The sequence below is a fragment of the Heterodontus francisci genome, chromosome 35 (assembly GCF_036365525.1).
Source record: "Heterodontus francisci isolate sHetFra1 chromosome 35, sHetFra1.hap1, whole genome shotgun sequence".
NCBI classification, from domain to species: Eukaryota; Metazoa; Chordata; class Chondrichthyes; order Heterodontiformes; family Heterodontidae; genus Heterodontus; species Heterodontus francisci.
Genome location: NC_090405.1, coordinates 40016509 through 40041992, shown reverse-complemented (window position 1 = coordinate 40041992; position 25484 = coordinate 40016509). Strand labels below are relative to the sequence as shown.

Sequence of the window (25484 nt, the reverse complement as noted above, 5' to 3'; positions counted from 1 at the left end):
AGCTTTGGCGACCAAGAGACTAGTCAATTCATTACAATTTTGGCCATTTGCCCAAAATTTGCAGCACTAAAGCGTGCCAACATTTCTATTTAAAGGTTTATCTTCTCTCCAACCAGCTCCATTGTAACTTTACAAAGTAGAAATATAAAGTTGACTATTTTGCAACTCAAAAAAAAGGAGCCAAACTAGGCAATATAGTTTTGCTACTGCAAAGCAAGGTGGCTTGAGGGCTCAGCGTAACTTGGAAACACTTACTTCTGGGACACTAGAAAGAGGGAGTCTGAAGTGCAGTCCAACTCACCAGGGCATTTTGTCAGATTAATTTTTAAAAAAAGAAAGCACCTACCTTAGTTTCTGTGCATCCATGTAGAGCAATCTTTCCCTATGTAATAGGTGAAAGTATATGGGGATAAAGTATCCTTACTGTTTAGAGGTAGACTGTTGTGCTCAGGCACTATTCAGTGAAGTGTGCACCTTCATTGAGAATTCAGTGCATCAATCTGGGGCATTGAACATCTTAGGTTGAATTTTTGCCACATAGCAGCTCTCTAGTCTACTTTTCCAAATTGCTAATGCCCCTTTCTAATCAATGGTTGAGAATTAAAAAACAAAAGTCCAACAAAAGCAATGCACTATTGTGCACACCATATGCAAAACAATTAAATACAATGCAGTCACATTTAAAGAAAATCTAGATTTACTTACTGAATTCGTCTAATAATCCATTCTTGCTTGAAGTTATCCTGCACAACCACAAGCCTTTGACCCCTGAAAATAAGGCGTGTCTAGCTCATTCTAGACTAGTTACAGCACCATTTACTGCCCCCTAGATCCAAAATGAAAGTAGTGTGAACCATGCAAATCTGACTTAATGCAGTAAGGGTTGGCGATGCGGCAGTCGATTGGATAGGGCCTGTGTATTAGTAAGAAAACGGTGGTTGATCAGGTACAAAATAAAAAGTTGCTTCGTGAGCAAAATCGGACTCAAAGGAAGAAATCAGGACCTGTGCAGAGAGGTGTTGGAAGTGCTCGGTTGCCGACACAGCTACCATTAGTTACCTGAGCGTGAAGTGCAGCAGCTGCAGCAGCAGCAGCGGGGTAGGTGAACGCAGCATGTGGAATGGCAGGGGTCAATTCTGTTGTGTACAGTGGGTAGGGAGCCCAGGCCTCTGGAGATGCAGGGATCAGTGCTGTTCCTGCAAGATCATCTGAAATATGGAGAACAGATTTACAAGTTTAGCTACCCTCAAAAAAACAAAAAAAAAAGTTAGTAATGCAATATTCAAACACCAACAAAAATTGATTCAATTCCAGGCAACTTGACTTGCTTATATTTGGTCTTTTGTCCCATTGACGGGTGTGGAAAAAGTTTAAAAAAGAGCCACTTGCTGCACGGTCACCTCATCCTTAAATGAGAACAACTTGTCGTATACACATTTATGGAAACCTATATTCAAAAACTATCGATGTGGGTCTCTACTACATAACATGCACCAAAGAAAACGCTGGAGGTAACTAGTACAGGAACTCTTCATACCTAACATCTAATTTATAGTTACACAACATGCCCTCTCTCTCTCTCCACCACCACATTTATGGCCTACATAGTCAAAGTGAAGGCAATCTTTTCCATTATGGTTCAAGCAATAGATGAACATTTCCTTTCCTAGTCCCCAAACCAGTAGCAATTCAGACTGAGAATGCTGCCCAAAGCAGACATGACACATTTAATAGATCACCATAGTGGATTTTGCAGGTTAAGACATCAAGTAAACTGAAGCTTTCTTCAGCATTAAGCTAAAGTTAATTACAATCTTAGTACCAGTTGTCTCCATTATTACAGCAGGTGGTAGATTTTTCAATTCCCTATAAGATTTCCAAGAATTACTGCAAACGTAATGCATTATACATGTTGTGAATTTATACCTAACTTTATTAGTGAGAAAGTTTCAGCTTTAGAAAAAAATGAATTTTTGTTGAGTCAGGAGCATTTCTGGATTCCAACCCTGCAGCTGCAGCCTGATGGCCATGGTTTGTGAGGTGGGGTCTTAGTAGGAAGGAGCACAACCACCCACCCCCCACAAAATCCCACTGAATCCAAAACGGCCCGAAGGAGCGACCACGTGTGGAGACTGGAAGGTCAGCCAGTAGCAGAAAATAGTGGGCCAAGTTTGTGTCAGATTTCCTCCTCCTGCCACTTATTAAAAACCAGACCAATAGAGATAATACACTGAAGGAAATAATTTCAGTCAGGTGCAAGAACGAACATTGACAACTGGGCATTTGGAGACATTACAAAATTTCAATTGGAATCTAGTTTGGAGGAGAGTTTGCTCTTATTGCCCATACATGTGTGCAAAGTTCATCTTTGGGTTGATCAAGAATACAATGAGTTTTTCACTTTTTTGCGACTTAAATCTAATGAGCAATTATACCCTGATCTAAAATAAAAACGATCAGTTTCTGGAAGAACTCAAGATCATTCCAATTAGCAGCAACCCAAAGACCAGAAGTTTCTAGGTTCGAGTCCTGTTCTGCAGAGTTAGAGGCATCTTCCCTGTGGGGAGGGAAAGAAAGTAAAAGCAAAGTTCGAAGGTTCGTGTCCCATTGTTCTAGAAAGTCTTTTTGGAAGGGCACTTATCAACTGTGATACCCCACTATTAAAAATTGCCAACATTTGGATTAAATGATCAATGGCAGCTTAGCCAAGGTACATTGAATGTGGCTTGGGGGGTGGGGGGGGGGGGGGGCTGCCATCTGCTGACGACTTAAGTGTATACCACAGGAGTTAATGGCAGAGGCTGGAGAAAGAAAAATGTAAAAACAATTACTTTATGCTGATCACAGCATTAAGTTATTCCCACAATATAGATCACAAACTTGATGCTTCAGTTACAATATACAATCCAAGAAACAATTCCCAGTCAATGTATTGAGATTGCATTTATGTACCGTTAAGTTACAAGGAATAAACATGCTCGCAAATGAGGAGCGCAGTTACAAATTGTGGCGGCTTCCATTCAAGGACTGGCTGAGGTGGTCATCCGACCTCCGAACAGGTTTCACCACTTTGGCTATTCCGCTAGACGGTACACTGTGGTTGTGCAAAGTGTGCCATCTTGGGACAGGTGTGGGGACGAGAAGAAGTTTAAAAAAAAGAGCACCAGTCCACCACAACAGAAGCGCACCTCTCAGCCACATGTGGGGTGGTACTGACTGGCCTTGGAGAAATCCGTGATCAGCATCCCATCCTAACGGCTGGAGGAAGCATGGTGGTGGGAGGCAGCAGTGGGGACCTAAGGGTGGAAAAAAAGATGAATGCTCCTTAATTTCCTACTTTGATACCAATATTGATGTAATGCATTACTCAGCTTAATGTCACACAAGTTGCTCTCTGCAACTCCTTACAGGAATTGCTAAGGCAGTCATGGTATATGGCCTTTATTTATTGGATTGTGCGATACAAATATTTAAACACTGATCATGACATGAATATTAAACTCAGAAGTAGATACTTACAGGGGTCCCGTGCAATGAAGTGCGCTCCCAAGGCAGGGTGCATATTTGTGGGATTGGGTGTAGCCATCAGCTTGCTTTTGGCCATCTTTGTGTTTGCCTTTGCAAATTCCAACCGGAGAGTTTGAGGATTTTCGGGATCAAATCGAATTCCCTAAGGAGGGAGCAAGTACGCCATCTCAATGAACATCTTAATTCTTAAATGGCAAAATCAAGTCCAAAGAAAAATGTAGGCAGAGTTTAAATGCTGAGACTCAACTGGGAAAAGGGATTCTGACCAAGTTATAAGACTAGACGACATTTGCTTAAAAGGCACAAAGATTCAATTACAAGTAAACCTTACAATGAAACATTCTTTTCTCAAAGATGGAAATGTTAACTGCAGCATTTTAGGCAACATGTTCTAATGTTACTGAAGCAGGTTGGATGGACTACATGGATTATGGAGTAAAGTGGATTAGGGAAGATGCACATTTCACATTTAGATTTGGTGCAGTCTCAGATCAGCATCACAAGTTGGTGTGAAGCCCCAGCAACTGATGTGAAGTAGTCTTGCCATTTCTGGTTAGCGAGAGGTCCCACTCCATTTCTCCATCATGGCAGAGTTGTGAAGCAAAACTGCTTCATACCTATGCTGGTATTTCCAGTGGTTTTCATGAGGGTGCCAATTAGAAACATCCAAATGGATCTTTCCAACAACTTTTATCTAGATTCTGCTTCAAACTAAAGCTGGCAATCATAAAATTTATAGATGGACTTAGCAAAAATAAAAAGTCTGAAATTCAACCAAACCAAGCAATTATCTCCCCATTGAATGCTTGTGAGCATGGATTTTTTTTCCCTACCTAAAATATAGACATTGGAATTGTAGATGTACACAATAGGATGCATGCCAAGCTACTTGCTTGTAATAACTTCAAGTTGGGTCTGCTAGCCCTGGGGAAATGGTTTGGGCGGAGAAATGTCATTTATATGGAAACAGACACTAATCTGGTGCTTCTTATGAAGAAAGACACATTTGCAAGTATTCACTGACTGCTGCCACTCAATCTGAGTAGGGAGGGTATAAGAATACCACTCATCAGGTCTACAGGACCAGTGGGACAAGATTGAATTAAAGAGGCAACCCTATAGCAAAGTACGCAGGCAAACTTTATTCTACATTCTAAAAGGAAACCTACCATGAAAAGATAGTACAACTTGGCAGTATATTTCAGGCACCCTTTCAAGAGCTCTATTAGACTCAAGTTGCACTAAACCCTTCACAGAAAAAAAGTTAAGTGAACACATGGCTGCATTATACAAGCACCCAGTATTAGCCGGAACTCAATGAACATGTGCAAAAATCAGGTACAAGGCAGCTAGAACTTGAACTCTGAGCTGATTACAAGTTGATTCTGTAAAGATGCACATGATCCACCACTAACCTTTGGTTACCAAATTACTACTGAAGATCTCAGAATAATAAAAAAGCGTACAGGCAAAATTCAACAGATTGTCCAAAATTAAAACAGACGTTAGAATAAGAGCATGATGGGGTCAAGATACCAAGCAAAACTATGGATTGATGGCTCCACAGAATTCAGTTCACAGGGCAAGGCCTGGCATTTCCAGATGAGTATGTAAACACATGGCACAGGTAATGCCTCCAAAATGAAGCCAATAGATTATAAACACTGATCGGAAATTAGAAAGATTTTAAAATTAGTTGTGAGGCTTACAAATTTCTACTTTGCATAGAACTTGATGGCAGAGGCCCAACAAAAGCCAAATAATGGGCTAAGGACAGAAAGCCCCATTTTAAGACCAGACTCTGGATTCAGGTAACCTGGGACAGGGAATCTCCTGTTGGCAATAGAGTATGTTTGCCAAGGACTACCACAACCATTTACATAGCACTTTACACAGGAGTATTAATACATTTCACACCAAGCCACAAGTATATTTCACCAAGCATTTGGTCAGCTGGCCCAAGAGGTGAGTTTTAAAAGAGCATCTTGGAGGTAGAGTTGGAGAGGTTCAGGGATGGAATTCCAGAGCTCAAGGCCTTGGCAGATCATACAGCTGCCAATGGCGAGATAAAAGGAGCGTGTAGATATCTTGAAGGAGGTTACAGATGATACGAGGTGGGGTGGGAAGAGGGGCCATGGAAGAATTTTAAAATAATACATTGTTGAATAGCTGTACCAATCCTTCAAGGTATAGAATACACAATAGCATTTATTTGAATTTTCTACTTGACTATAACAGCTGGCAAGGTCAAGTACCAGTACTCCTTTGTTCAGAGGGAGTTGAGCTACTATATTTACTTGGTGTTCATATGCTTTGCACCTAGTTCCTTTAAAAGCCCCCAACTTTAACCAGAATACCAAGAACTTAAATACTAAACCCCTAGCACATGCATGAATTGCTTAAAAAAACCCCCAAGGACAGTCGCGATCTGTGTAACAGAACTAAAATGGTTGTGCATCATGAATCAAATGCCACAGGATATCCTACAGTAGGACTTGAAGATTGAGATTTATTTGGTCTAAATGGACATGGTGACAAGCAGTGCACACTTGTTCCATCCTTAGCAGAAAAGGCACCACACAATGCATTTGTGTTAGTGGTAATCCAATGTAAAAGGGAGGGTGGGGCGGTCACAATGCAAGTGTCAGCTATCATTCCCAAACTGGAATGCCTCAATCATCCAACATGGCTACTATACAGGGATTCGAACAATACTGGCAACAGATTAGCTTACATTCTTCCTCCAGACTTGCCAACATGTCTCCAGTTATGACAATCTCAGAAGTTGCTTACTGGAATTTGCAATGGCTATGAATTTGAAGATTAAGGTCAGGCCATCTGAAAGCAACACATTTTAATGATATCAAGAGAGTTCCATTCCAGGTAAATAGTCTCCATTAAGTGCTCATTTACTTGAGAAACTTTGTCTCTATTGAATGTGGGGCTGACTATATGGAGTGCCCTGCCATAAGGCAGGGTATTGAGACAGATGCACAAAATCTTAAGAGGCCTCCCAAAATATGATCCATTACACTTAGCAAAAAAAAAAACAAATCTTGAAAGCCAAGAAAAAAAGGTCTGTCTTATGGTGCTAGTTGGCATCAGCAGGGTAATGGAATACAGTACTAGATTCCAAGCCTACACAAGGCTTTCAAGTAACTACCGGTAGTACGTTCAAATTTATTCTGTCTTGCATTAGCAACAGCCACTTGGTGCCAAGGTTACAAGCCAGAGACCACGGATATTCAATGTCAACTACAATTAAGATATTCTAGAAACTAGGGTGCTTTGTGCTCCATGCTTTTCTGGTTTACTCCTTAGAATGTTTAAAGGGGAGAGATTTGATGTTTAAAATTATGAATTATGAAGGATTTTGATAGAGTAAATAAGGGAAAACAGTTTCCAGTGGCAGAACGGTTGGTACCAAGATATAGTTTCAAGGCAACTTGTAAAAGATCCAGAGACAACGAGAAATTATGCAGAGTTATGATCTGCAGTGCAGGGAAAAGGATGGGAAGTAGATTCAACTTTAAAAAAGGAAATTGGATAAATACTGAAACTGTGAAGACCAAACGCATATTGGCAACAGATTTGCGGAGTACTTCTATCCAATCCACAAGCGTGACAGAGTTTACAGTTGCCGGTCATTTTAATTCTCCACCTTGCTCTCAGGCTAATCTTTGCCCTCAGCCTCCTGCAGTGTTCCAATGAAGCTCAACACAAACTAGGAACAGCACCTCATCTTTCAATTAGACACTTTACAGCCTTCCGCACTCAAAGTTCATATCAAACAAACTCCTGCCCCCATTTTGTTTCCTTTTCCTTCCTCACAGGTTTCAGCTCAACTCTTGCATTCAGAAAGCAGTTCATCCTGCCATTCACACCTCCTCTAGACATATTTAGCTCCTTTACTTGTGCCATTACCACTTCCTTTGGCCTTGCACGACTATTAAATCTCTCCCATCCTATCACAAACCTTCTGTTCTTTTCCCACCCTCCTCCCTTTCACTGGCATAAAGCCCATTACATTCCTAACTTTTCCCCAGTTCTGATGAAATGTCATTGACTTGAAACATTAACTTTCTCTCCACTGATGCGGTCAGCCCGACTAAGTATTTCCAGCATCCACAGTATTTTGCTTTTGGATAAATACTTGCTGGGCTATAGGGAAAAAGCAGGGGAGTGGAACTAATTGGATAGCTATCAGTTGACACAGGCACAATGGCCAGATGACAATCTTCAGTGCTGTATCATTCTACGATTCGAAGGTCCTCGCAGTAGTTGGGCATTTCTGTAGCATGTTGAGAATTTTCACCATTTCAAAAAGGCAGCCATAATAACCTTGCATATCTTAGTGAATTCAGTTTATTGTAGGTAAATTCAGAAACAGTAAAGCAACAATCAGCACTGCAATCCATTAGTCACACTGGTCCTGGCAAGCAACAAAAGGGCTGGAAGGAAGTCATTTTTCAACTATCACTGCCAATGTCAGTATTACAGTCAATGAACAATGTAAAGCAGGAGTTTGAACGTGGTGATCCGTTCAATTTTTAAACACCTGCTGGATCCTCCGAGAGGCCTCACTACAGCTCAGGGTGATGTTAATTAAACTGGCACTGGACAATATGGGTTATAAACTCATTTAAAAGACATGGACAACAACTGATCTTATATTGCTTGCTTCCATTAGTATTGAGAATGCTCTTATAGGGGTTGTATAGTGATTATGCTTAAGGGGTGGGGAGCAGGCAGAGAAAGTGGAAAATATGGTGGGCACAGTTGATCATAGTTAAAGAATGCGTAACATGCAGATCACGATCCATTTCCTGCTAGACATTCAAAGGCTCACTCCAACCCAGTGAACTTTCCCACATTCTAGATGGGAATACTTTAGCTCTTAAAAAAAAAAGAGAAGTCTTGCCTCATGCATTAGAATGATAGTAGCTTCAAATAGACACCAAGGTGGTCTTCAAACGGGTGACGGAAAGTTGACAACAACCAGCCCCAAGCTTGCAAACTTTTATAAAGATCCCATCAGATATGGAGGCTGTATCAGACATTTAGTCTAACTGCACTCTCAAATGATTGATCGATAATGCCCATGCACCCATACAGAACAGCTAGGTGAACTGTCAGGCAGGCACAATAGCAAGTTATACACAGTTTATGCAAGTATTTCTTTTAACTAAAAGATTAGAGGCAGGTATGCTGAAATGTTTTGCTATATAGATATCAGTTGTTGGTGAGAGGGTAGGTAGAAAGGAGAAACAATAGGAAGGGTAAAAGAAAACTCAAGGCGTTACAGCAACATTCACTTTAGGGAGTGGAATGACACCCAGACAAGTTAATTTGGTTTCCAGCTATGAGGTATTCCAAAAATGGAAGGCAATAAGAATGCAGTGCCTTTCTGCTAGACTGTTCAATGGATTCAAAGATGCATCTTCGTACAAAGAAAATTAGTACTTACATTTAATGCATTCTTTGCTGCTTCTGCTCCAGCTCGACTGTCAAATGTAACAAAACCAACTGGCTGGAAAAGAAAAAGAAAAAAAGTGGTCAGGTAACTTAGTGCTAAAAATTTGAAGTGTTAATTATGTGCCCTAAAAAAGTATTAATGTGGTTTTCAACTTTCACAAATCTGAAATCACTATAGCCAACTGGCTTTATATTCTATAAAGAAAGCAAAATACTGCGGATGCTGGAAATCTGAAATAAAAACAAGAAATGCTGGAACCACTCAGCAGGTCTGGCAGCATGTGAAAAGAGAAGCAGAGTTGACGTTTCGGGTCAGTGACCCTTCATCGGAATGGCTTTATATTGTGTAGTATAATCTGGGCCTCATGTGGTCTGTTTTATAAAGGACTAATCAGCTTTCACCCTATAGTTACAATTAGAATGGTTCATAATGGAAGTCTGATTCCCTGCGTCTTTCAAAATCATGAGCTAGAGTTTTGCAATTTTAGGAAAAGAAATGTACAGTCCTCAATCCCCCTCTAACTGGTGTGCAAGCAGAAGGGAGTGCAGGGGAATTGACAGCACACAACTGAACAGCAAAATACTGTGGCAATCTGAAAGACAAAATTCTGGAGCTACTCAGCAGGTCTGGCAGCATCAGTGGAGAGAGAAGCAGAGTTAACATTTCAGGCCAATATGAAACTTCCGATGAATCAGACTTGAAAAGTTAACTCTTGTTTCTCTCTCTCTACAGATGCTACCATTATTCCAGCATTTTGTTCATTGCACAGTTGGGAGTTAGACTGGCAAGTAATTACATGAGAAGCTTGCACTAAGGATTATATCCAAGAATAGGATTTACCCAAGTTGTGGGCTAATTAGTGACCGAAAACCACAAATTGTATAGTACCCTCTATTCCAGTCAGGGTGGGGGCGTGGAGGGGGGGTGGGGGTGTCAAGAGTCTTCACTTTGTTTATCCTGAAAACTACACTGTAAACAGTTAGTGAATTATCTCCAGTTCATATCTTAAGGCCAAGGACTTCTAGATCATACCATTCTAAGAAGATCAATGTAAAAACAGTACATCCCATCTATAAAACTGGGCAGTCTGCCCATCCATATGGGTGTGTTGGAATATAGGTTGTATTTAGACAGTTAATATAATTAGTTCTTAGGGCTAAAGGGATCAAGGGATACAGGGAGAAAGCAGTAACAGGGTACGGAGTTTGGATGATCAACCATCATATTGAATGGCAGTGCAGGTTTGAAGGGCTGAATGGCCTACTCCTATCTTTCTATTATACCTTTGAGAATTAAAGATTGAATAAATGGTCAGTTTTCAAGACTCAGACATTTCCCTTAAGGAGGGAGTGTTAAAAAAAATCTCTTGCCTGGAGTTTGGAAGATAAACACACATTGAAAATATCCTGTGTGACATCAGTAAAAAGTAGCCATAAATTTAAATTAATGGTATCGGTAAATGAAGGCAGATTGACCCACAAAGAGGGTTCAACCTACCATAAAAACACAATTTATAGATAAAATAAACTGGACTTACAGGAAGGAGGTCAAGTAAAACCAATTATAAACATTTTGGCCAGATAAATGCTCATTACTTCAAGAGCAGGGAATTCCAGTAAAATATTAAGTGGAGATATTTGTTAACGATGCTTTCAAAATCCATATTTGGTAGTAAGAAAAACAAAGGCAACACCAATATGCTAAAAAAGGTTATATGGCACCTTAGAAATAGTATGAACATGAGGCTATCTGAAGTAAAAAAGATTTTTTTTAAGTACTGAATTCCTCAAATACTTCTCACCCCAGTTTACTTTGGGAATTTAAAGGTAAAAGTTTACTTGAAACTTTGGATATTTTGCTGCAACATTAGCAAGGTTAAACTTTTGGATTCTGTTAGAAAGATTATATGTTACATCTTAGTAATAAGATATTTATCCACTTAAGTATATTGCATGTTTTCTTTTATATAAAAGTTTCCAATAAATCATCTCGTAGTATTCCACATACAACTACAAGAACCCCCTCTCTCTGGCCAGAGAGAAACATATTGGAGAGTTTCCCAGACCCTTATATCTGCGATATTTATGACTTGCCATTATTAAAAATAGACTATCCAAAAGACAACATTCTGTTAGTTTTCTTTCTTTGAGGAAAAGAAAGTTTAATTCTTTGGACCCAAATAAGTGTCCAAGAATTTGTCTGATTTGAACTTGGAGATTCATAGGGATGTAGTCCTGATTTGTCCCAGAAGGGACTAAAGTCATAAAATCACTTCATTGGATGGGGAAAGTGAAAAAAAAAGTAAAAATGGATAAGCTAGTTGAATAACCTTGCATCTGTTTGGGATCTTTGAGCTTGATTGCATAATACCTTCCAAAGTAAAAAATCCACACAAAAGAAACTAAAATCAGACATTGGATCTTGTTTATGTTTAGAGATACAGCACTGAAATAGGCCCTTCAGCCCACCGAGTCAGTGCTGACCATCAACCACCCATTTATACTAATCCTACACTAATCCCATATTCCTACCACATCCCCACCTGTCCCTATATTTCCCTACTACCTACCTATACTAGGGGCAATTTATAATGGCCAATTTACCTACCAACCTGCAAGTCTTTTAGCTTGCGGGAGGAAACCGGAGCACCCGGAGGAAACCCACGCAGAACTTGCAAACTCCACACAGGTAGTACCCAGGATTGAACCCGGGTCGCTGGAGCTGTGAGGCTGCAGTGCTAACCACTGCGCCGCCCTCTGATGTGCATGGATCTTTCTAATGCCTCTGAAGTGAAACTAATGTTCTTCAAATACCAACTAGTATGTTCAGTGGTCATTTTACACCAATATTAGACAAGCTGAAGCACATCCATCTTGAAGTGAAGCAAGACTGGTCAAGGTAAAGGTTCCATCTCAAAGTAAAGTTTGACCATCTTGCTGCATTAAGCATCTTAGAGTAGCGAAAAAATTTTACACCGAGTATAGAACATAGAACAGTACAGCACAGGCCCTTCGGCCCACGATGTTGTGCCGAACCTTTAACCTACTCTAAGATCTAAGTAACTACCTACCCTTCATTCTACTATCATCCATGTACCTATTCAAGAGTCGCATACATGCTTTGCATGTATGATTTATAGACAGCCCATAGCTGAGAGAGAATCAAGGCCAAGATGAGTGAAGTGTAAACCTTGCATAAAAAATGTGTTGAATAATCCGAGATTCTGTGGGTCTACATTTAAGCTTTGCTCAAATTAGTGCTTTGTTTTCCTATATTCAGTGTTATGTTTTAGTGATTAAAAAAAGCACCCAAAACCATACTTTAAACATGGGGCTTTTATTTCACAGCAACATAATCCATTCATCGCATCCTTCTGTTTGCACCATTGGCAGCAACTCATTCTTCAGACAACATTTCAAGTTGAAAGCTCCAAGTTCAGTAGTTGCAAGCCAAACACATATTTTCAATATTTTGAACACTTTTGTAGTGTTAAGCTAAAATTTCAGCTTAACTATAGTTCCAGAACCAAGTCTTACTTTATAGACTAAGAACTTCAGTTGAATTTATTAAACTCCCCATCCCAACAATTCTGTTGGTAGCACTTCTCTAGTTCACAATGACCACAACTTACTGACTGGTTCTTGTAAACAAGGCCAATACTTCAGTGCAGTACAGAATAGTGCAGTCTCTTCAATGACAAAGGCTCCAACTGATTACAAAAGATTCATGACACTGTTTTGAAGAGCAGAGTTACCCTGGTAAATCATCTTCACCCGACTCAAATATATTCTTGATGTGTCAGCAAAAATGACAGCACAAGTGACTGCACTTGCATTTAAAGACACTAATTTGTGTTATGTTTTGCAATGGCCTGGGGTCATGCATTTAAGTAAAATGTTTGCACAAGAAGTGTCCTAGAAGAACTTGTATTTGAGCTGAAATCTAGTTTTGGACATGAACAGGGGTTGTACTGCTGTTAAACTGGTATGAAGGCCCACCATAACATGAAGTTCAGATGGAAGCCCATTTTGAATTAAAATCTACCAAGGTAGCAGATAAAGACCATGTACAGAACAGAGTGCTGGGCCTATGCAACTAAAAGCCAAGTAGGCAATGTGGAATGATTTGCACATCCCTGATTTCTAAAGGAACAAAATTGGAGTAAAAGGGCTCTGGACTATTTATAAGGCAGAGAATTTAAGAAAAAAAAAGTTAGGCTAGAGACTACAGGGATGATGGGTAACTAGGACTTGGTGCGAGTTAGGATTTGGGTAGTAGAGTTTGGGATGAGCATAAAGCACGATTGAGACCAGCCAGGAACATATTGGAATAGTCAAGACGAGAGGTAGCAAAGGCATGAACATTTTCAGCCAATAAGCGGAGGCAGAGACAGGTGACATTATGGAGGTGAAAGTAGGCAGTCTGATGGAAATGGAAAGTGGTCAGAAGCTCATCGCCAGGTATTTACTCAACTTGAAATTTGCCGATACAAAAAGCCCCACTGCCCCCTTCATCTGTGCAACACGTTTTAACAACTTTGTATCCTGTGCTTTGTCATCTTAAAGACTAGCATTAATTTGTGCCATTTCTTTTTGGTAATGTGCATCAGTAACCCCAAATCCTCCTGTTCCTCAACCCCATTTAGGCACATCTGCCAAAGATATGGTCACCCTATCCTAACAATAGAATTTTTAAAAACAAAAATCATTGAGTTGTGAACACCACTGGCAAGAACATTTATTGCCCATTTCCAGTTGCCCTAGTGTTAAATTGCCTTCTTGAACAGCTGCCACTGCAGTCTGTGGGGTGAAGGTATTCCACAGCAATTAGGGAGGGACTTTCAGGGTTTTGGCCTAGTGATGAAGAAACAGCAACATATAGTCACTTGGCAGCACAGAACTGGAGTATTGCTGAAAAAAAAAAGACACGCAAATATTTTTGCCTTGCACTCATCAGCACAGATGAAAGAATGCCAAATTTTAAAAGGGAGCAAAAATTTATACTGTTCGAGAAAATGGTATGGATTCACCATGGCAATGCCTTGACCAATGCACCAAAGAACTATAGTCCATGCTTTTTTGTTTAATTCAAAGCTGCAATTCCTGGACATGTTCCTTTTGCCTGTGGAGGACATGTCCCTATATATGACTATGTAGCTCTTCACAAGCACAGGTGAGCCACATCGCAAGCCCGACTGAAGTATTAAATTGATTGTTAGTGTAATTCTTAGCACATTCAGGATTGTTCAGCAAGTGCTGTCCATCATGGGATCACATTTAACATTAGTGTTGTTAGGAGTTTAGCAAGTATGGGCTGGTTAAATACTGCCAATACTCTCCCCCTATTGCAAACAGCCAAAGGGGCACGTGCTGTTTGATGCAATCTGCCAGTTGAGGGGTATGGCCTACGCCCCTGGAATCACACCAGCATTGGAATTCGTATTGTTACTCGTGTGGTAGGCAGATTGTCTTTTTGGCTTGACGGCATGTTAATGGGAAATACCACTTGTTGCTACTGCATAGTAGCAGCATGAAATGGCGAGCTTCACCTATTACTCAAATGTAGTACACTTTACTCTTCTAGGGTAATTTGAGGTATCTAGACACTTCAGGTCCAAAAGGTGGTAACTTTAAGCCCATTCATGGAGTATCAGTGCTACACAGTGAGCAAACTGATGGAGGTAGCTTTTATCCTGCATGATAGCTTTGATGCGTCCCACTTCAACATCAAGCCTGCATGGTGATCATATGGTTCAGGTCCCATTTGAAATTGCCGATAAAGGCCAATATTGTACTGCGCGGAGCTGTAGGAATCCTAAAGCCTATATTGGCTACAGTGAAGGTAGGCTTGTGATAGTTTGACATTTACACAGTATCATGGTAAATCAAGACTGCCATTTTCTGAATCTGCATTCATTGAACTTTCAAACTTAGCTAGCTTGAAATGACACCATATATGGCCAAAGGGATAGTATTGCTATGGGATTCGCTCCAGGCCCAGCTCTCTGATATTTCATCAGTTTCCAATGGAATGGCCCCTAACCTCCTGCCCCTTGCATATTTTATATGTACATGCTAATGTTTGCTATATTTGAATCTGCAGTTGCAGGTTAGAATTTCCTTACACACTTAAATGTGCTCTATCCCACACGCCAATTCACCTTTGAAATGGAGCAGTCTAATGAGCTCCCTTTCCTAGATGTGCTGGTGGAGAAATCTGCTAATGGGTTCTCCACTGTACCACAAGCTTACCTTCACTGTGGCCAATTTATGCATTGGGATTCCTACAGTTCCACATGCTATAAGATTGGCCTCATCAGCAATCTTGTAAATAGGGGCAGAGCCATTTGCTCACTGTGCAAGCTTGATGCTGAAATAGGGCACAAAGCTATCCTGTGGGGTAACAGCTACCCCAATCAGATCATTGCATGTTGTGCATCTCCCATACTCAAATGGGAGAAAGGCTGCCACTTTCAGACCTGAAAAGTGTCCCGTCTACCTCAAGTTACCCTGGAAGGTTAAAAGGTATCTGGAAAATTTGAGCAATAGGTCAAGCAAGCCATTTCACACAGCAACCATGCAGTAAGGAGAGGTATTTTTCACTAATGGAATGCCACCATTATGACAAAAAATGTTCTGCCTACCACACAAATGAATAATGTGGTATATGAATTTATGACAGTGCACTACCAAGTAGGCTGTATGTCCCAACTGGCAGATAGCATTAAACAGCATGTCCCTTCTGCAATTGGTACAGTATTCAACCAGCTCCTACTTGTAAAACAATGTCTAACAGATACAATTCCACGATTATTCAGTAAGGGATGTCGAATCCAGAGAATGTTCAGAATTACACTACCAATTTAAGATGGTCAGGTTTGCAACATGCCTCAACTTGCTAAACGCTACATGTATTCATATTCAGGGACCTGTCCTCCGCAGACAAAAAACATAACATGTCCAGGTGTTGCACCTTTTTGAATTGAAGAAAGCATGGGGGGGGGGGGGGGGGGAAAACTAGTTTCCTGATGCATTCTCCATGGCAGTGCCTAGGCCAGAGTTGACTCGCAAATCAGCATCCTTTTCTGATGGAGTATAAATTGTTGCTCCATTTGAAATTTGGCATTCTTGCATCTGCCCTGATGAGTGCAAGACAAAAAGCTTCGACAGCATGTCTTTTTTTCAGCAACGTATTTCAAAGTCAGGATTGTGTGCGACTTGCAGGTGGTGGTGGTGTTCCCATGTACCTGCTGCCCTTGGCCTTCAAACTTTTACAAACTATTGTGTTTGGAGGTTGTCAGAAGCAGTCTTGGCACATTGTTACAATGCATCTCGTACATAATATACTACAGCCACATTGTGCCAGTCAACTGGGTTTTGGCCTGAATGGGGTTAAGCTAGAGTTGTTGGAGCTGCACTCACCTAGGAAAATGGATTTTTCAATACACTCTTGACTTTTACTTTATAGATGGAAAGACCTGGGAGTCAGGTGGTGAGTCACTTGCCACAGAACATCCAGCTTCTGATCTGCTCTTGTAGCCACAGTATTTGTGGCTGCTCCAGTTAAGTTTCTGGCCATGGTGATTCCCCAGGATGTTAGTGGGAGATTTGGCAATTATAATGCCATTGAATGAGAAGGTGGTTATTAGCCAGATAGTTATTGCTTGGCACTTAAGTGGCAAGTAACATTCATGCCATACTTCATCCCAGTCTTGAATGTTATCCAATGCATGTGGGCAGACTACTTACTTAGTTGAGGAGTTGCAAATGAGACTCAGAACACTGCAATTAGCAAACATCCCCACTTCTGACCTTATGATGAAACAACTGAAGATGGTTGAGTCTAGGATACAGCCACGAGGAACTCCTGCAGTGATTTCTGGCAGCAGTGATGATTGGAGGCCAACCGTAACCATCTTCCTTTGTGGCAAGTACAGCTCCAACCAGTGAAGAGCTTCTTCCCAGCCAGTCACCGATTGCTACTGACTTCAAATTTTACAAATGCTTCTTCGCATTAGGGCAGCATCTGGCAAGAGTGCAGCAAGGGCCGTCACCACTTCTGGAATTCAATTCTTTCGTCCACGATTGAACTAAGGCTCTAATGAGGTTTGTAGCCAAATGGTCCTGGCAGAATTCAGAACATCAGCGATGAGGTTATTGGTAAGTGTTGCTGGATAGCATTGTCAACAACATCGTCCATCATTTCTGATGATAAAGTTTAGACTAATAGGGCAGTAGTTGGCTGGATTGGATTTGCCGTGTGGCCAAGCAATTGCTGGCTAATTTTCCACCGTCAGATACATGCCAGTGTTGTGTTGTAGCTGTACTGGAACAGCTTAGCTTGTAACACAGCTAGTTCTGGAACACAAGTTTTCAATATCTGATCTCAAGGCCCAGAACCTTTGCCATACCCAGTGTGCTCAACCATTTCTTGGTATCACGTACAGTGAATTGAATTGGCTAAAGACTAGCTTCTGTAAGGGTTGGAATCTCAGGAGGTGGCAGAGATAGATCATCCACTCAACACTTCTGGCTGAGGTTTACAAATGCTCCAGCCTCATCTTTTGCACTCATGCTGGGCTGGACCACCATTGAAGATGGAGACATTCATGGAGCCTCCTCCTGCCATTAGTTAACTATCCAACATTCATGACTGGATGTGACAGAACGAGAGCTTCAATCTGATCTGTTGGTTATGTACTTAATCTATGAAGTTTATTTACCCATTACATTCCCATTCTGCAAGTTTATTAATTCCTTCACGTTTTGACAAAAAAAAATCTGTTCATTGCAGTAGACACAAAATTGGGTGTAGTTATGATATTGTACTGCCAACTCTAGATTTCAACCATTTATGCAAATGAAGTGGTCATCACATCAATCCTTGTGGATTCATTTCCCAATCGGAGCAACTACTTTTTAAACTTGCTCTTTTATAGCCAGCTTGTTATCTGTTCTGCTACTTGTCCTGGTTTTAGTCAGGAGTCGGAGATACCTTAGAGAGATTACCTTTACTGTAACTTCAAAAGAATTCAGTTAGAATGTTCAAGCTTGACATGCTCTTTTGGATTCTAGGACGACTATATTTTCAGTTTGGATTTTTTCCATTACCTCTTGGATTAAGGAGATTATCTTTCCTACCACAAATGTTAAGCTAATTGGTCTATAGTCCCCTAGCTCCTTCTGTCTCCCTTTTATTTATACCAGATTACAGTCTTGCCAGTCCTCTGGCACTATTCCCTTTTCCAGAAACATGCTACCTATGCTAAGGTTTTCAACCTTATTGGCCAAAACTTTTACAAATCAAAAGCTTTACTGAAAACTTGAACATCTCCCTGTCCCTTTTGAAGCTCTTTGATGGCCAAATCCCAAAAGGATCCATCAGGCATGATTTCTTCCATAATGCCATGCCAATTCCTCGATGATCCAACATTTGGATCTACAGAACAATCCACCATCAATAGCAGGTTGATTAGTGCGTACTTCTGGTTATTGCTACTCCTATAGAGAGATAGACATCATACTCCTTTTCTCCAATCCTCAGGCAAATCCCATTTCCAAGGATTCTTTAAAAGATGCCTGCTAACATGTCTAATTTCAGCAAGTCATGTCGCATGCAATCCATCTGGACCTGGGGTCAAATTTCATTTGATTCAAATATTTAGGTTAAAGACTAAGTGTTGCAAGTTTAAAAAAAAAGTGACCAGACTCTCCCTCATCCCCTTTTTGAAGGGCACCCTGGTTGGAGTTATCAGCTTTTGACTGCAGTGGAAGTGTGGTGAATAGCACCATCCTCAATCTTAAAACAGAGTCAGCCTTTTAATAGTTCATTCAAACTAGGAACTTTGGGGGGGGGGGGGGGGCAGAAAAAAAAAAAAAAGAGCTTGAAACACATGAGAACACTCACATTTCAGAACAGACATGAGAGAGACAGCCTTGATCTAAATCAAAGTAAAAAGTCCCTTTTCTCTCCCAACTAGGTTATTGTCCAAACAGCTCCCTTCAACCTCCTGTTGGCTCAGTTATATCCCATCTAGCTAGAGATCACCATTGTAGGATACAAAAATGTAGAATGTTTTCTTCTACTAGTCAACACTTCTACTACCCCCTTCCTACCCACCCCCAAACTAAGATTTTAGCAACTACAATGCTTTCAATACCTTCTGTTGAAAGTATAAATGCAACAGTGGAAGTTAATCACCCATAGCTTGTAAAAGTGCAACGTGGTGTCACAAGCATCTTTTTAAATTAATCAGCAGGCAGCTTGAAGCATTCACTATAAAGTTAGTAAACTAATCTAAATCGATGTGTATAGATGTGTTTAGGTATTGCTGTTAGGATTGATATTTTGGAATTAATCTAGTTTGTGCACACTGTCAAAGTATGTATTAGAAAATGTATGCAAACTTGTATTACTCAGACAAAACTAGACTTTCCTCTAACCCGCTCTTGATCTGTTCATTGAAAACTGTCAGCGAGACATCAGCCATCGCAATTTCTCTGCCCCCCTCACGCACTCTAACTGGTCCCCTCTGAACTTGCCACACTCCGTTCTCAGGGCTAATGGAGATCAAACCTGTAGATAACGGTGATGCTGTTGTTATCTGGCATACCAGCCTCTCCCTTGCAGAGGCTCAGCACCAACTTTCATACACTTCTACCTCCCCCTGGACCATGACCCCACCACTGAACATCAAGCTACTGTCCACAAGACAGTCATGGACTTTATCTCCTCGACAGCTTCCAACCTCAGTCCCACAACCCCAGGAGGCTTCTACCTCCTTCCCAAAAATCCATAAACAGGACTGTCCCGGCAGACCCATCGCTTAAGTAGGGTAGGAACAAGCTGAACTTATTTATTCCTATCTTGAAGATCTTTTCTCCGCTGGCCCAGTCTCTCCCCACCTACACCCGGACTCTTCAGTCACCCTACGTCATTGACAATTTCCAGTTTCTGGGCCCCAGCCGCCTCTGTGCTCATGGACGTCCAATCTCTCTACACCTCCATTCCCCACCAGGACATTTTGAGAGCTCTCTGCTTCTTCCTTGAACAGAGGCCCAACCAGTCCCCATCCACCACCACCCTCCACCTGGTTGAACTTGTTCTCATTGAGCAACTTCTTCAACTTCATTCACTTCCTTCAAGAAAAAAAAAGTGTTTATATGGGCACCTGCATGGGCCCTAGTTATGCCTGTCTTTTTGCGAGATAAGTCAAACATACCTTGTTCCAATTCTACTCAGGCACATTGATGACTATTAGTTTTCCAATTCTGAGCAGGAAACGGCACCAATTTTTGCTTCTAATTTCCACCCTTCTCACCTATGTGGTCCACACTTCCCTTCCCTGACTTCTGTCTCCATGTCTGGGGATACTCATAAGCCCAACTCCCAGTTACTTCAACTACACGTCACACCCTGCCTCCTATAAAAAGGACTCCATTCCATTCTCCCAGTTTCTCCGTCTCCGATGCATCTGCTCTGATGCTACCTTCCACGACAGTGCTTTGATAAGTCTTCCTTTTTCCTCAACCAAGGATTCCCTCTTTCCTTCCCCCTACCTGTGGTTGACAGGGCCCTCAACTGTGTCTGGCCCATTTCCTGCACCTCTATCCTCACCTTTTCCCCTCCCAAAACTGACAGGGTTCCCCTGGTCCTCACTTTCCACCCCACCAGCCTCCACATCCAAAGGATCATCCTCTGCGATTTCCACCACCTCCAGCACAATGCCACTATCAAACACATCTTCTCCAGTCAGCATTCCAAAGGGATCATTCCCTCCATGACATCTTAGTCTACTCCATTACCCCCACCACCTCTTCCCCTGAAATCACAGGTGGTGTAATACCTGCCCATTTACCTGCTCTACTCACTATCCAAGGCCCTAAACACTCCTCTCAGGTGAAGCAGCAATTTACTTTTACTTTCAATTTAGTATACTGTATTCGCTGCTCACAATGTGGTGGTCTCTACATTGGGGAGGGGAAGCGCAGACTGGGCGACAGCTTTGCAGAACACCTCCGCTCAGTCTGAAAGCATGACCCCGAGCTTCCGGGTGCGGGCCATTTCAACACCTTCCCCCCCCCCCCTGCTCTCATGCAGACATCTCCATCCTGGAATTGCTGCAGTATTCCAGTGAACATCAACACAAGCTTGAGGAATAGCGCTCCATTTACCAATTAGATATGCTACAGCCTGCCAGACTGAACATTTGAGTTCAATAATTTCACAGCATGATAGGCCCCTTTTATTTTTAAATTTTTTTTTTTAAATTTTAGTTTATTTGGTTTGTTTCTACTGTGCCTACCCACTTTTCTCATGTTTGTGCTTGGAGCCAGGCTGTTCAGGTTTCTGTCCATTAACACCCTCTCTGTACTAACGCTGTCTTTCAGCACACCATTAACATACCATTTGCCTTTGCTGTGACCTTCTGGTCAGCTATTCTGTGACCTTGTCCTATCAATACCTTCTCGTTATCTCTTGCCCCAAACCTTTTACATTTCCAATTTGCCATTCTCACGAAGGGTCACTGACCTGAAATGTCAGTTCTGCTTCTCTCCCCAGACGCAGCCAGACCTGCTGAGTATTACCAGCATTTGTTTTTACTTTTCAGATTTCCAGCAACTGCAGTATTTTGTTTATTACTCATTACACGACCATTTTGTTCAGAGCACATGGTTCTGTACAATTATATATACACTCCACTGAGTCAAACCAAGCCAAGCCATTTACTTAATTTGTAAATGCTGGACTTCAGTTGCAATGTTGCTCAAGAAAGGATTGTTTGGGAATTCCCACTTGATTAGTTTTTGCTGATTTAAGTGTCAATTTACTCAATTGACAGTCATCTTAACTACATGAAGCCAAAAGGATCTTTATTCAGTTACTATTTCACTGATTCCATAGGAAAGCAAAGAGGCCATTTAGTCTGCACTACCACTTAGATTGTGATCTGCATCTCAACTTCCACCAACCTATCTTAGTTCTTTAACCCTCAATAGTCTTGCTGAAAAAAAAAGTGTTTGAAATATTCAATTGACCTAGTCTCAATAGCTTGAATGTTAGATTTCCACTACCAAATACTTCTTGGCATCACCCTGGATGCCTAATTTAAAACAAAGTCCTTTTGTTAATGGATGATTGAAATGGTTCAGTTAACAATTTCATATACATTAAGCAGCAATCTTGATTAGTTGGGATAATTTGAATTTTTCAACAACCCATTTACAATTAGCCACAATCTTCAAAATGCCCCTATTTGGAGCAGTTACTAACCCATAAATTTGAGAGTTTTGGTAGATTTCCAAAGGGCGGATCAACATAGAATTTGAAATGTTAATTTGTCACCTCGTCCATTCACTGAGTGCAAACAGAGTTCATAGCCAGTAAAGAGGTGCTTGGAAAGACCATGTCAATCTTGGCAAATGTTCATGGCAGACAGCAATTCAAAGATGTCTTGTCCATTTATGGACAGCTTTGATGACTGTACTGGGGATATTTGTCACTAATCCTACCAATAGGTAGGGCCTTTAGTGCCGTAGAGTTTTAATCCTCCTTCCTTCCCCTTGGACAGGAGGTGCTTCAATTCCCCTTTCGCTGCCCAGCTAGTAGGTAAAGGTAGGGTTGCCAAATTTAAGAAACCCATGCCAATGGCTTCTCTAACCACTCTACCTCACCATGCTCCAGTCATTGCCTGTCTGATGCAATCGTTGTGAAGCCCCCACTTTCCCCACACCAATTGGAAGGGATACAGACAAGTCAAGGATCATCCCATCACACCCACTTCCAATATATTTGTAACTTTAAAAACCATGACTTTTCTCCTGGGTTATTTTCAGCAGTGTCTGAGATTAATTTCTGTTGGGTTGCAACCCTGGGTAGGAAGTAGTATTGCAAGATAGCGAGGGATCCATACCACAAAAGCAAAATATTTGAGGTTGCAATAACAGAAAATGCTGGAAATACCCAGATCAGGCAGCATCTGCGGAGAGTTAATGGTTTGTTTTTGTCAGTGACCCTTCAAACAGTTCACCAACCTGAAACAAAATGCTGTCTAAAGTAACCATAGACCAGGTTGAAATGGGCAAGAGACTAAAAAGTTAGTGTAAGTCACAGGGTTGGGCAAGTAGAATCTTCCTGTCACCCCAGTGCCAGCATCACAGATGACAATGCAGAGAATTTCCTTCACACTGCCTCCAATATAGCTCAACTTCAACAAAAAAAAAAATCACAAGTACATGCAAAAAAACATCCCACATGCATGATGAGTCAGGAGTACCAAAACAAATTATGTTCATGCCAACAAGGGACCAAAAAAAAACTAAATGCAAAACCCTGAGGGGTAGAAGAGAAATTTTGGTTCAGTGCAGGCTGTATTTTCATCCAGTTGGCAGGAATGAGTCTCAAGTGTGCTCTAGCCAACACCAAAATCATATCTAGATTTACTGAAATACTGACTAGTCAAATAGAGTTACTATCACTATTACAAACTGAGAAGCCCACATGCAATCCAATGCAAATGCAGTTCCAATTCTAAAAAAAATGCCACTGCCAGAACAGCAACTACAGGTATGTGAAGTGGTTTAGTTTCCCCCAGAAAAAAAACCTCTGAAATGTGGCGTCAGCTTGTGTGGTGGTGTAGACTCCCTGCATGTCTTCAAGAGGGAGCTGGGCAAATTCTTGGCTAAAGGCAGATGTCACATAGGAGTAAATATACACATGTTCATAGTGATCTCCTGGACTGGAATGGATTGCCTAAAAAGGGTTGGAGATGAAAGGTTTTTGTTTTCCCTTATTGGTCAAGGTTCTCTCTTTCCCCCCCCCCCACCCCCCACATGGTTGGGGGCACTGAAAGAGGAGAGATTGGGGGAATATCTAGCTTGGGACATGACACCATGAGGGGACCAGTTGGTCTTTACCTGCCCATCATTTTCATATGTTCAGATTTCATTATCCTGGTTAGTTTTAGATATAGGCAAAGCAGAAACTGTATAAATATCTACTATCGTTAGAGATTAGCTAGGATCCAGTGTTCAAAGAACCACTGATGGACAATGAGGTATCAGGTTTTAAAAACCAGCTTTTCCAGTGAATTTAATTCCTTACCATTCAAAAAGGTCACTCATTTCAAAACTGGTAGATGGCACCCAAGCATGGCAGTAAGGTTTGTGAACTGAAACAAATTTTCACTATGGCAGGGCCTCAGAGTCAGAGATACAGCACTGAAACAGGCCCTTCCGCCCACCGAGTCTGTGCCGACCATCAACCACCCATTTATACTAATCCTACATTAATCCCATATTCCCCATCACATACCCACCTTCCCCCAATTCTCCTACCACCTACCTACCCTAGGGGCAATTTACAATGGCCAATTTACCCATCAACCTGCAAGTCTTTGGCTGTGGGAGGAAACCGGAGCACCTGGCAGAAACCCACGCAGTCACAGGGAGAACTTGCAAACTCCACACAGGTAGTACCCAGAACTGAACCCGGGTTGCTGGAGCGGTGAGGCTGCAGTGCGAACCACTGCGCCACCCTCTTACAGATTATTGAATTTTTCTTTTTTAAAAAAATAGGTACATTAGAGGAGATGGTTTGGGGTCAATTCACCTGAAAGCCAAAAGTCACCAGGTTGACTAGATTTCAGTTCTTCAACATGTCTCATCCTAGCTAGGATTGTTCCATTTATAGTAGAATTGCCATGGTTCAATTGATGTAAATGTTAGAAAAATGTGTTAAATTTAAGAAGCTGAGGTTTAGATAGAACAACTTCTGATAAAAGGAGAAAGATGAATACTACAATCTGGTTAAGATAATGGACCCTGGGAAAGGGTTATACAGCTGGGTGAAGGGATGGGGGAAAAAAAAAAAAAAGTGCAAATTTTTAAAAACCATTACCCTAAAATTGGCCCAAGGCCAGAATTCCTTGAGGAGCAATCTGAGTTTAGACTTTCCTAATTTCAATCCTTCCCAGATCACTGCTCTGCCAGTGGACCAGCATTGAGCCACAGCATGGATTTTCTACACTGCTGCCAAGTGTTTGGTGTCAGTAGTAGGGAAAATGTTAGAATCTATTATAGATTCTGTGATAACTAGACACTTAGAATATATGACTGGGCAGAGTCAACATGGACCTACGAAAGGGAAATGATGTTTGAAAAACCTGGAGTTTGAGGTTTCTTGCAGAATAGATTAAAAGAGAACTAGTGGATGTGGTGTATTTGGATTTTCAGAAGGCTATGGATAAAGGTCCCACACAGCAAGTTAGTAAACAAAATTAAAGCACATGGGATTGGGTGTAATATACTGGTATGGATTGAGAATTGATCAACAGACAGAAAAGCAAAGAGTAGGAATAAAATGGGTCATTCTAGGGATGGCAGGCTGTTGCTTGTGGAGGGCCATAAAGGATCAGTGCCAGAGCCACAGCTATTCACAATCTACATAGATGATTTGAATGTGGGAACCAAATGCAATATTT

General features: G+C 41.3%; 1 protein-coding gene across 3 annotated transcripts in view; it reads right to left on the bottom strand.

Annotated features, from left to right (window-relative positions):
* The window catches only part of LOC137350635 (RNA-binding protein with multiple splicing 2), a 91022-nt gene that overhangs the window by 17842 nt on the left and 47696 nt on the right, over window positions 1-25484 (bottom strand). Inside the window, exons 4-8 of one of the 3 annotated variants that reach the window (XR_010969466.1) lie at window positions 8996-9058; window positions 3520-3670; window positions 3189-3296; window positions 1060-1208; window positions 706-913 (exon numbers count right to left, since the gene is read on the bottom strand). Coding sequence is in view for 2 of the 3 variants with exons in the window: in XM_068015401.1 (XP_067871502.1) it covers window positions 1060-1208; window positions 3189-3296; window positions 3520-3670; window positions 8996-9058 (471 nt within the window). In the remaining variant the exon portion in view is untranslated. The remainder of the gene's footprint in view (window positions 1-705; window positions 914-1059; window positions 1209-3188; window positions 3297-3519; window positions 3671-8995; window positions 9059-25484) is intronic. The other 2 variants (XM_068015401.1, XM_068015402.1) reach the window with 2 other exon arrangements.